Raw genomic sequence first — 13,595 nt, forward strand, 5'->3', positions numbered from 1 at the left:
CAGGGTCTCACTAAGTTGCCGAGAGCCTCACTAAGTAGCTGAGGCTAGCTTCAGACTTGTGCGATCCTCCTGTCTCAGCCTCCCAAGTGCAAGGAGATTTCAAGTGTGCGCCACCATGCCAGGCTGTTCTTTTTTTTTTTCTTGGTGGTACTGGGGTTCCTGGAAACCCTTCTACCTCCGGGCTATGCTCCCAGAACCATTTTTATATTTTTTATTTGGAAACAAGGTCTCTTAAGCCAGCAAGGTTGGCTTCAAACCTGCACGATCCTCCTGTCTCCGCCTCCCAAGCGCGGGGATTACAAGCGTGTGCCACCACACGCGGTTCTGTTCTTTATTTTGAAACAGGATCACACTAAGTTGCTGAGGGCCTCACAAGTTGCTGAGGCTGGCTGTGAACCTGTGATCTTTTTGTCTCAGTAAGTACTAGGATTACAAAGTGTGTGCCACCATACCTGCCTCTGCTTATTATTTTTTACTCTTAAAAGTCCAAACTGTTTTGTCGTTAGAAGTCTTAATATTAAATTTTTTCCTTAAAACACTCAGAGGATAGGAACAAGAAACTGCCTTGACTTCTAGCCTGGGAGTTCATGTATATATATATTTTTCTTTTCTTTGCAGTACTGGGGATTGAGTCCACGGGCATTCTACTTCTCAGCTAACTACCACCCCTGTTTTTTATTCTTTATTTTGAAACAGGGTGTCACTAAGTTGCAGAGGTTCTCACAAGTTGCTGAAGCTGGCCACAAACCTTTAATCCTCCTGTCTAAGCTTCCAAAGTATTGGGATTACAAGTATGTACCATCAAACCCAGCTAGGAGTTCCTATCTTAAAGGCCAAAGGTAAGCAGTGACTGGTCCCCACAGATCTCTTAGCACTGTGAATTAGGTAATAGCATAATAGTATGTTAGGTAAATTAAAGTTCTTAAGTGCTCTTGGGTAAAAATGTTTGTGTGTGTGTGTATGTAATGATTTTTAATTGCCTTGTAGCAATAGAGTATGAATGTTTGTGGAAAAAGATAACAAAATTATTATGTTTTAATAGGTCCATGAAGAATTTATAAATAACATGGCTAATACAACAGTTGAAAGTTTGATACAGAAATTTGCTGAGTCAAAAGGCACTGGAAAGGAGAGACCTGGTAAGATGATAAACCATAAGGAAACATTTTCAAATTTCTCATGAACAACAAATATTGGCTTTTAAATTCATGTATGTACGGGATAATTTTAGCTTTATATAACATCTGAATTGAATAGTATTTTGAAATTTTAAAATGGAGCTAAATTTTAAAATGGGACACACCTAAGATATGTGTAATATATCAGCTATTATTTTCTTTGGGGATGGTGATATTAAGATTTTTGTTTTGGTATTCAGTGGTTAATAATTTAGTTTTACTTAAAAATCATTATTAGAGCCTGTGTTAAGTTAATGTATTTGAATTTTGTTTATATTTGTGAAAGGAGAGTTACCTTCAGAAGGCCAGTTTAAAAAAGAAAGATTGGAGGAGAATATTGAAGCCTGAGAGGATTGAAACATAGAATCTTTCTTAAAATTTAATAACTTGTCTTCTTTCTTCCTTTTTTGGTGGTACTGGGGATGGAACCCTTCTACCTCCAGGCTACACTCCCAGACCTATTTTATATATTTTTTTGGAAACTGTCTCTTAAGCCAGCAAGGCTGGCTTTGAACCTGCGCGATCCTCCTGTCACTGCCTCCCAAGCGCGGGGGGAATACAAGCGTGCACCACTATGCCCTGCAACTTCATTGTTTTCTAATTCACATATGCATTCAACAAATATTTTAGTGACTACTAGCTTTGTACTGAACATTATTCTTTGCATTCGGAATGTACCAGTAAACACATAGATACAGGAAACCTGGTTTCTATTTTTTGAGCAAATGATGATGGGAATCCCAAGTTCTACTTTGAATAAGCATGTTGTGATATATTGAATATAATTAGTAGTCTGGTCCCCTCTCTGCTCAGCATACTTGCAGTCTTTTAGACTTCTTAAATTTATTAGTTAGTATCCATGTTCTTGCAAGGTATTTGTTCCACTCTACAGGTAAAAATAACTTAATTCCTGTTAGAAGTTAAAATATGGTATGGAATTCATCAAAGTAGATAGAGTGTTTTGTGGACCTTTTTAAAATTGTAGTTCACAGAACTAAGGCTTAAAACCTGAATCATCTTCACTTTTTTCTTCCCAAATTTAATTAGTCTTTATACTGTATTGATTCAATTATGTTAGTATTTTCCCCTTCAGATTGTCTTTTATTTTTCCACCTCCTGATTCATTTGCAGGTTTCTCATACTTGTACAGTAGAGATTCTTTTCTCCAGTTTCTTTTACTTGTAACAGCCCGCCCACCCTTCCTTCCTTCCTTCCTTCCTTCCTTCCTTCCTTCCTTCCTTCCTTCCTTCCTTCCTTTTGTGGTACTAACGATAAAAACCAGGGACAGTGTGTGTGTGTGTGTGTGTGTGTGTGTGTGTGTGTGTGTGTGTGTGTGACTAAGGATAAAACCCAGGGACATTCTACCTCTGAGCTATACCGCCAGCCAGCCACCTACCTACCTCTTTCTTTCTTCCTTCTTTCTTTCTTTCTTTCTTTCTTTCTTTCTTTCTTTCTTTCTTTCTTTCTTTCTTTCTTTCTTTCTTTCTTTCATACTGGGGTTCCTGGAAACCCTTCTACCTCCAGGCTACACTCCCAGACCTATTTTTTATACTTTTTTATTTTTGGAAACAGGGTCTCTTAAGCCAGCATGGCTGGCTACGAACCTGTGCGATCCTCCTGTCTCTGCCTCCCAAGCATGGGGATTACAAGTGTGCGCCACCATGCCCAGCTTATTCTTTATTTTTTGAAACAGGATCTCACTGAGTTGCAAAGGGCCTCATTTAAGTAGCTGAGGCTGTCCGCCAACCACAATCCTCTTGTCTCATTCTCCCAAATACTGGGATTACAAACATGTGCCACCATGCCTGGCTTTTAGTGAAACCTTTTTTCAAAAATAAAGAATAAAAATAGGGCTGAGGGTGTAGTTCAAAGGTAGGATGTTCCTGGATTCAGTCCCTGGTACTGCCAAAAAGTCTTCATTATGTAAATACTATTAATAATTATGGTTAATGTTTAACTATTAATACTATTAATAATTATGGTTAACTTACTCTGTGCTGTGTACTGTGCCAACCACTTTGCAGTCAGACTTTTGATTTTCAGCAACTCTTGGAGTAGGTACTATTCCATTCATATAGATGAGGAAAATATTGAGAAGTTGAATGATTTGGTTTGCCTAAGCTAGTATGTGGCAGAGCTGGGCTTATATTCTAGTATTCCTGATCTGAAGGCCCATTCTTTGTAAAAATTATAACAGAGCTTATTATACATAAATGGAATGATGATGGTGAGATAGATACACAAATACAGAATAGCATGAGACTCCAAAATTTCTTGCAAAGAGATTAAATTACAAGTGATGGCCATTTAAATGAGGTAAAAAGCAATTGGGGACAAGTAGAATTTGTATCCAGTGTAGTTAGAAGAGTAGATAGAATGAAGGCAAAGATGTATTGGCTATTTAAAAAATGCCTTAGAGAGCCAGATGTGCTGGCACATGCTTGTAATTCCAGCGCTTGGGAGGCTGAGACCAGAGGATCACACAAGGTTCGAAGCCAGCCTCAGCTACTTAGTGAGGTTCTCGGCAACTTAGTGAGACCCTGTTTCCAAATAAAGTAGAAAATAGGTCTGGGAGTATAGCCCAGAGGTAGAAAAGCCCCTGGGTTCCATCCCCAGTACCCCCCCCCACACACAAAAGATGCCTTAGATGGGCATATGAATAAGATTGGTAGACTATATCTATGATCTGTGTTAGTATTCTGGTTCTTAACATTGTAATATAGCTTTAAAAAATGTTACATTGTGGGAAATTGGGCAAGGTGTACAAGAGTACAACAGTTCTCCCTTTGTTATATTTTTAAGACTGTATGTGAATCTACAGTTATCTCAATAACGACTTCAATTAGAAAAATGCCTTACCATGGACTTGAAATGAAATGGAAAACTATACTGAGATAGATAAGAAAACAAAATAATGACACAGAGAGAGAACAAAACAAAGAAAAACAAAGAAATGAACGATGAACCAGGGAGGGAGAGAGGGAGAAAGAAAAAAAAAAGAATGTGAGTGTGTGTGTGTGTGTGTGTGTGTGTGTGTGTGTGTGTGTTTGTGGTAGTGGGAATTGAACCTAAGGGCCTTCTACTTTTGCACTATATTCCCCAGCTTTTTTTTTTTTTTTTTTTTTTTTTACTGTTTTGAAACAGGGTCTCACTAAATTGTTGAGTCTTGCTAAATTGCAGAGGCTGACCTTGAACCCATGATCTTCCTCTCAGCCTCCCAAGTACTGGGATTACAGGTACGCACCACCATGCCCGTTGACCCATGGCATATTTAAGTAAAAGAAAGGATCCCAAGAATCAGCTTGAAATGGATTGGCATTTTTTCAGTAGTAAATCACAGAATAATTGGAACATTAAAATGTTAAGTATTGACAATTTTTAGTGGCATTTTATCCCTTCCCTGGTAAAACTTTTTCCATTCTACTTTGACTTCTTTATTGCATCTTTGATTATGTCATTTCCTAAGACACTGCTCAGCCAAAGGCTGACAAGTATGTGGCACATGTGTATCCTTACTCATGGCAGATACCGCTGCTAGATCATTGCATTCTTTGTCCAGAGAGGATCATAGCAGTGCTGCAGGCAGTCACTGCCAATATTGAGGGTTGGCACTCATGTTGACACCTGTTGTCACTGGCTTAGTTTAATGGAAACTTTTGTAGGTGTCAGGAAGCCAGTTGAAATAAGCCTAAGCAAAAATTCCATGCTTTGACTTTTTTAACCTGGAAGGACAGGACTGAATTCAAGAATCAAAAGGGTGTTGTCAGGGCTTTGTTTTGTTCTTTTTTTCTCAGTTCTCTTTGCCTCTGCTTGGGTTCATTTTCTTAAGCTCCTATTATAGACTTTCTCCTCACTGCTGGGAAGGAAGGCATCAAGAGCCCCAAGCTTTTATTAGTTCACATGAGAATTCAAGTAGAAAAACACTCTCTTTTTCCTTGTGCCAGTATATTAATTTTAGGAAAGGTTCTGCTTTTATCACATGCCTGACAATCACTGTATTTAGGATGATGTGATATAACTGGTGAACACAGGTCACATGTCCACACTATGGAGGATCATTTTCTTTTTCTTCTTTTGCGGTGCTGGGGATTGAACCCAGGGGAATCCTACCTCTGAGCTACATCCCCAGCCCTGTTTTTTATTCTTTTTTTTTTTTTTTTTTTTTGGTGGTACTGGGGTTCCTGGAAACCCTTCTACCTCCAGGCTACACTCCCAGACCTATTTTTTATAATTTTATTTGGAAACAGGGTCTCTTAAAGCCAGCAAGGCTGGCTTCGAACCTGTACGATCCTCTTGTCTCCGCCTCCCAAGCGATTACAAGCGTTTGCTACCATGCCCACCCGGCTTTATTCTTTATTTTGAAACAGGGTCTCACTAAGTTGTGGAGGGCCTCACTAAGTAGCTAAAGCTGGCCACGAACCTGGATCCTCCTGTCTCAGCTTCCTAAGTGTTAGGATTATAAGAGTGAGCTACCACGGCCAGCTGGGATTATTTTCTAAGTATACAAAAATAATTGCTGTATAATACATCGTAGAATCCGTGTAAAAAGTACAAAACAGATACTAAATCTGAAAATACAATCTTTTAAACTGGTGTAGCCAGTTGTGGTGTTGCAAGCTTGTAATTCCAGCATTTGGGAGGCTGAGACAGTATTATCGCCGTTCGCAGACAGCCTCAGCTACTACCTAGTGAGGCCCTTTGCAACTCAGTGAGACCCTGTTTCAAAATAAAGAATAAAAAATAGGGCTGGGGGCGTAGCTTGAAGGTAGAATGCCTTTGGATTCCGTCCCCAGTACCACAAAAATAAATAAATGAATGAATGAATAAATAAATAAATAAATAAATAAATAACAAAACTGGTGTAGTTTGTACATATGCTTCCAGTGTTTTTAATATTTAAACAATGAAAAACTTCAGTTAAACAGGAATTTATTTTGTAGTTAGGTAAAACTAGTAGAGAAAAGTTTTATAATTCAGTTTGTTTTAAATCATGACATTTGATAGTTTAATGTGATCTTAAAATAATCTAGTATAAAACCATTTAACACACAGAAAAATGTTGAAATTTGTCAAAACATATCACTCATTTCATTTAATACAGACTTATGGGTGAATTCAAATTTTTTCAATATTGAGAAATTTTGCTAACTCAGTATATGGGAATTCCTGAATCCTTATTCATCATAGTGTCTTACTTTAGCTGAGCGTGGTGGCGCACGCTTGTAATCCCAGCATTCGGGACGCTGAGACCAGAGGATCGTGGTTCGCGGACAGCCTCAGCTACTTAGTGAAGCCCTCTGCAACTCAGTGAGACCCTGTTTCAAAAATAAAGAAAAAAAATAGGGCAGGGGGCTTAGCTCGGAGGTCACATGCTTCTGGGTTCCATCCCTATACCTGCCTCCCGCAAAAAAAGTCTTTCCTACTTACTCATACATTCTCTATGAAAGGCTCAACAAATACACACAGATTTATTTATTTATTTATTTATTTATTTATTTATTTATTTATTTATTTATTTATGGTACTGGAGATTGAACTCAGAGGCATTCTACCTTCAAGCTATGACTCCAGCCTGATTTTATTTATTTGATAACAGAATCTCATTAGGTTGCTGAGAGCCTTGCTACATTGCCGAGGCTGGCTTTGAACCTGTGATCCTCCTGTCTCAGCCTCCCTAGTAGTGGGATTACAAACTTGCACCACCATGCCCACGTAATACACAGTTATTTTATAAATTCCTTACTCTAGGCTAAATATTTAAAATAGCTCTGTGCCAGAAATTGCCTTTAGGCTCACGGCTGTCTTAATCCTTTAAAATTCTGGACATGGAGATCATATGTATTTTTTTACTTGTCTCTGAGAATAGTTTATGGTCTGTTCTTTACCAGCAGCAGTGAGTGAAACCTTTTACTCAGAGCCCTCATCTGTAATGTGGGGATAATAGAAATTCCTGCATTGTGATACTGTCTTGAGGTTTATATGACATAACATTATTAAGTATTTAATAAATGTTATTTTCAAAAACTAATGTGCTCCTGATTAATAGGTAGCTACTAATTGGTACTGTAGACAATACCTATAACTAGATAATAAGTAAGAGGAAAGCCAGGAATGGTGATAACATGAACTTTCCTAAAATCACAAAACCCAGAATTAGGTGGCTCTTTCAGGATGACTATTAACATTGTATATAAAGGTGACTGACTTTTAAAAATGGTCCTAGAACTAACTTTTTAATAAAAGGAGTTAAGCTGTGCACAGTGGTACATACGTGTAATCTCAGTATTTGGGAAGCTGAGACAGGAGGATCTCAGGTTCAAGGTCAGCCTCAGCAATTCAGAGAGAATGTTTCAAAATAAAAAGAGTTGAGGGGATAGCTTCGAGGTAGGATGCCTCTGGATTTATTCCCCAGTACAAGCAAACAAACTTAATAAAAAGGGGTAGTGTGAAGGAGCATCCAACGAATAAATACTTCTTGTTTGGTTGAGTTGCTGTGGGTAACTAGTTAAAAGCTCTTTCATGTATTTAGTTTATGTATATCTGAACATATGAATTCAGGGGCCCACTACAATAACAGAAATTAGGTGTTTCTCAGAAGAATCACATACACAAAATTTGCATGTAGTTTTATGAAATTCATGGACTTAAAAGATCTTGTTATGTAAGATGTAGTCTAACCTTCAGTTGTTTTATACTGTTGATGTTAACATTTAATTTCTCTTGTTTTGTAAGAGCCCCCTCTGGTGGATGAGTTCCTTCCTAAACTAGTTTTAGTTCTATGGGACACAGATTTTAAGAAAACAAACCTAGTTCTTAAAATATGTATACTTAAAAATTAACCTGGTCTCATGTTGAAAAATGAATCTAATATTTAGTCAGTTATCTGTTATAAGATACACTCTCAGTTTATCTTTCCAATTCTCTTATGTAAGTCGAATACTTTGAGAGTATTAGAATTTTTTTTCTCATGGAGGTATTATTTTTTATATATAATGACCTTTTTTGCATTACTTGAGTGTACTTCTGCTTGATTTTTCTGGAATTTGAATTACTATAAGTGGATGCTTTAAATACCAGAGCACCTGTAGTTTGAATGAGACAGGAAGAAACAGGTGGTTTCTAATTTTAGATATCTTTTTATATTATAGGGACATCCTAGTAATCCTGGCCATCCTCATGTATTTTATTTGGTAAAAGAATTAAGATCCATATTTTGCCGGGTGTGGTAACACACGCTTGTAGTCCCAGCATTCGGTAGGCTGAGACAAGAGGATCGAAGTTGCGGCCAGCCTGAACTACTTAGTGAGGCTCTCTGCAATTCAGTGAGACCCTGTTTCAAAATAAAGAATAAAAAATAGGGCTGGGGTGTTGTTTGGAGGTAGAATACCCCTGGGTTCCATCCTCATTACTACATGCACACACACAAAATATACATATTTTTAGCTAGGAGTAGTGGTCCATATCTGTAATACAGTACTTGGGAGGATGAGACAGGAGGATCACAGGTTCATAGCTAGCCTCAGCAATTTAGCAAAGCCCTGTTTCAAAATCAAGGATAAAATAGGATTGCAGGTGTCTTTCAGAAATAGAATGCCCCTGGGTTCAATCCTTAGTACCATATACACACAAATATACAAAAGATCTTATTTTTATATTTCTGCTAATTTTAATATCTTCTATTCATATGAAGTTTCTTAAAACTCCAGTAACTCCCCCCCCCCTTTTTTTTTGGTGGTACTGGGGTTCTTGGAAGCCCTTCTACCTCCGGGCTACACTCCCAGACCTATTTTATACTTTTTTATATTTGGAAACAGGGTCTCTTAAACCAGCGCGGCTGGCTTTGAACCTGCTCAATCCTCCTGTCTCCGCCTCCCAAGCGCGGGGATTACAAGTGTGCCACCACGCCTGGCACAATTTTCCATTTATAAGAAACAAAAGGAAGGCTGCCTGCGTGTAGTGGTGCACGCTTGTAATCCCAGCATTCGGGAGGCGGAGACAGGAGGATCACGGTTCAGGGACAGCCTCAGCTACTTAGCGAGGCCCTTTTCAACTCAGTGAGACTCTATTTCAGAAAATAAAAAGAATGAAAAGTAGGACCGGGGGTGTAGCTTGGAGGTAGAATGCCCCTGGGTTCCATCCCAGTACCCCCCCCCCCACACACACACAAAAGAATAAAGAAAGAAAATAAAAAGTTGGTGGGCCAGTATATAATATATTTAAAGAAAAAGTTTTGTTGACATTCATCTGATTTTATTATATGAGAATATAGGTTTATAGTTTCCATTTTAGACTTCAAGGAACTTTAAAAATACAGCTCTTTAAAATTAAAGATATAAATGGAAGGAGCCTGGGAAAGTGAGACATAAAAAATAATCAGCTACAAAAAAAAAAGGGAAATATGAGATTGTTAGACTACCCAAACAAGATTAATATATTAATATAATAATATAATAATATATTAATTTAGGTGCTCAGAGTATTTTAGCATTTATATTAGGTAAATTATTATAAATTATGGCTTAAGGCTAATATATTTTTTTATTTTTTTATTGGTACATTGTAATCATATATCACATTGGAATATAAGACGAGAGGATATACAAGCACACATCATCCAATTAGCCTTCATTCATCCCCCATCCCATTCCCTCCCCCTCCCTTGATACATTTGTTTATGTACCTCCTGCGTTTTAAAGAGGCTCCATCCTCCCCTATTCCATACCCTCTGATTGGTCACCTTAGTTGCTTCACTATAGGGCCCTTTATATAGTTCGACCTCTTCCTGTTGCCCCCTTCCTCCTAGTTTTTGCTGATTAGGGGAAGCATCTGATTTTTATTTTCTGTGATATTTCTCTGTGCATGCCGCGTTGCAAGTACCGATCCCACTCTTGACGCCCCCAGTTGTGGCCTGGCTACCTGGTGGACTGATCCAGACCTCGCTGGCTCAAGCAGTGGCCTTGCCTCATGGGGGGCCCTGGTTCTGGTCTCACTGGCCCCGAAACCAGCCGAACCTCTCAGCTGGCTCCGATCCTGGCCTTGGAGGCCCCAGTAGCGGCCTTGCCTCATGGCAGGCTCCGATGCCAGCCATTGGCCCCGGCACCAGCCTAACCCCTTGACAGGCTCTGATCCTGGCCTCGGAGGCCCCAGAACCGGCCTTGCCTCACGGAAGGCTTCGATGATGGCCTCACTGGCCCCAGCACCAGTCTAACCCCTCGGCAGGCTCCGATCCCGGCCTCAGAGGCCCCAGCACCGGCTTTGTTAAGGCTAATATTTTAAAAAAGTGTAGTGATCATCTTTCCAGATATCTTGAAGACTTAGTATAATGCAGGTACCTGTAGTACTTCCTGCCCTCATCCCCACCCAGATTTTTTAAAGTATTTTTTTTAATCAGAGAAACAAAAACAGAAAAATTAAAGCAAATTTAAAGTAGCAAAAAGAGAAAGAAAAATTTAAAAATAAGAAGAATAAAAAGAGGACTTAAAGGTATAGCTTAGTGCTAGAGCACATGCTTGGCATTTATGAGGCCCTGGGTTCAATCCCTAGCAGTCACCCTACTCTAAAACAAACAAACAGCTGGGCATGGTGGCACGCGTGCTTGGGAGGCGGAGACAGGAGGATGGCTCAGGTTCCAAGCCAGCCTTGCTGGTTTAGGAGACCCTGTTTCCAAATTAAAAAAAAAAAAAAAAAAAAAAAAAAAAAAAAAAAATATATATATATATATATATATATATATATATATATATATATATATATATATATATATATATATGGTCTGGGAGTGTATCCCGGAGGTAGAAGGGTTTCCAGGAACCCCAGTACCACCAAAATAATAATAATAATAATAATAATAATAATAATAATAATACTACAAACCCAGGAAAAGATAAGGATCAACAAACCAGATTATGTTTTCTATTAGATTAACAAGGGAGAAAAGGCCTGCAAAAGAGGAAAGATGAACGAATAATGATTAGTAAAGAGAAAATGTTGATTAGTCCCAATGGGAGACTAATAGAGGAGAGCCCACTAAGAAGAGCTTTCAACTCTGTGAAGGGTATACCTCTACTTGTGTCCCTCCTCCCTCCCCAGAGTAGAGACAGAAGCCAAATTTAGCTCTGCCTCTTTTTGTGAGGTCTACAAGCAATGAATGTTTTTGTTTGTTTGTTTGTTTGTTTGTTTTGGTGGGACTGGGGTTCCTGGAAACCCTTATACCTCTGGGCTATACTCCCAGACCTACTTTATACTTTTTATTTGGAAACAGGGTCTCTTAAGCCAGCACAGCTGGCTTCGAACCTGCTGGATCCTCCTGTGTCCACCTCCCAAGCCAGGGGATTACAAGAGTGTGCCACCACGCCCAGCTAATGAATGTGTTTTAAATTTGTAAATGGCTAGGGAAAAATCAAAAGAGGAGTATTTTGTGACACAGGAATATTACATGAAACTCAGATTTCAGTGTCCATAAATAAAAATTTTTCTTATAGCCACACTTAAAGAGTATTAAAAATAGTCACACTTGCTTATATATTGTCTATGGCTGCTTATATACTTTAGTAGCAGAGATGAGTAGTTGTTATAAGCCATATGGCCCACAAAGTGTGAGACTCTGGCTGGTCTTTTACAGAAAGGCCTCCCACCAAAGTGTTATAGAATACATTTCTTACATAGTATAGTAGCATGTGTTATGTCATAATATATAAGGTAGTTCAAGCTGGGGGTGGTGGTGCATGCTGGTAATCCCAGTACTTGAGAGGCTGAGACAGGAGGATTTCAGATTCTTGCCCAGCCTCAGGTATTTAGTGAGGCCCTCTGCAACTTAGACCCTGTTTGAAACAATAAAAAATAAAAATAGGGCTGGGGGTGTAGCTTGTAGGTAGAATGACCCTGGGTTCAATCTCCAGCACCATCAAAAAAAGAAAAAAAATTGCGTAGTTCCTGACAGCACTTTTGTCAAAAAGCGAATTCTGCTGTTCTTAGTTTCAGAAATTATTTACTGCACCAACTGCATCTACACATGTACTACAACACAGAAATTAATCTTCAATATAAGGACCCTAAATTGTGAAATAAAGGTTAAATTATTTTGAGCAGTCTTTTTAGTTCATAAATTTGAGGTAGCCATTGAAAATGTTAATATATAAACATTTTGGCAACAAAATAGAAATAAAATATCTAAGCTTATGACTTTTTTCATAAAAATTCTGTATAGTAACAAGGACAGGGCTTTAGTTTTTTTTCTGCAGTATGTAAAAGAAGCCAATGCAATCCAATTTGAATTTAAAAGGAAATTTATTGGAAAGAAACTGTGGTATCCTAGGGATCTAAAATCAGGAATTAGCCAGACCTCAGGAGGAAAGTCAAGCCAGTAGTAGGAAAGCAAAGTATCATTTTTCTTTTTTTTCTGTTCCTGCTTATATTGTTTTATTTCAAAGATTTGCTTCCCCCCCACTTCTTCAGTTGCCTTTAGTACAAGCACATGACATAACCTGACCTCCCAATAATTTCTGCATTTTTAAAAGCTTGTTCCATTATTGCAACTACAGCTTAGCTTTAATCCCAAAATTTTTTTGTTCTCCCAAAATTTCTTGGGGAAAAAATATGATTGGGCCAGTTTAGGTCAGGTCATGTTTTAGTCCAGTCAGTTCTGGCTGAGACATGCAGTGTGAGACATGCACACCTGTCACTGTTGGGGAGAAGGCATTTCTCAGAGAAAAGAGATTATATTGAGTTTAGTATAATTCCTAGGTATCTCCTGCAGTCATTCCCATTTAAGAGATACAGAAAGATTTCTGGAGGTGGAATTAGGGGAGTGTAGGGATATGGTTTGAAACTATGTTTTCAGCATACCTTTTTTCTCCAAATTTTTGTCATGAAAACTTTGAGACATACCAAATAATTGGAAATATTTTATAATGAAGAACTATATACTCACCCAACTAGATTCTACTTTATTGTACTTACATTATTATAGCCATTCACCCACTCCTGTATTTGTTCATCAGTCCATCTTTTTAAATGTATTTCAGAGTAAGTATCAAAAGTCACTACACATCTGTATATACTTTAGCCTCTCTCCCTTTTTTAAACTATGGTAAATTATCAAACTACCAAACCAATGCACGAGTCTCTATGTTCATAGATGCACAATTCATCATTCCCAAACTATGGAACCAGCCAAGATGGCCATCAACAGATGAGTGGATTACAAAACTATGGGATATGTACACAATGGAATTTTACCCAGCCATAAAGGAGAACAAATCTACAGGGAAATGTCACAAAAAATAAGAAATTAGATGCTTTCCCTAATATGTGAAAACTAGAGAAAAATGGGTAATAGGAGGAACTCTAGTTGAAGAAGGGGCCCTATAGAGGAGCAGTTAAGGTGACCTATCTGAGGGGTTGGAAGGGAGGAAAATA

At 38.3% G+C, this 13,595-nt stretch overlaps 1 protein-coding gene across 2 annotated transcripts in view; it reads left to right on the top strand.

Annotated features, from left to right (window-relative positions):
* Window positions 1–13,595, top strand: part of FCHO2 (FCH and mu domain containing endocytic adaptor 2) — a gene marked incomplete at both ends in the record, with an annotated part of 128,266 nt that overhangs the window by 42,443 nt on the left and 72,228 nt on the right. For both annotated transcript variants that reach the window (XM_080690658.1, XM_080690659.1), the window contains one exon: window positions 1,043–1,139. In XM_080690658.1, the coding sequence (XP_080546784.1) occupies window positions 1,043–1,139 (97 nt within the window). The remainder of the gene's footprint in view (window positions 1–1,042; window positions 1,140–13,595) is intronic.

The sequence above is a fragment of the Muscardinus avellanarius genome (assembly GCF_963383645.1).
Source record: "Muscardinus avellanarius genome assembly, chromosome: 1".
NCBI lineage: Eukaryota > Metazoa > Chordata > Mammalia > Rodentia > Gliridae > Muscardinus > Muscardinus avellanarius.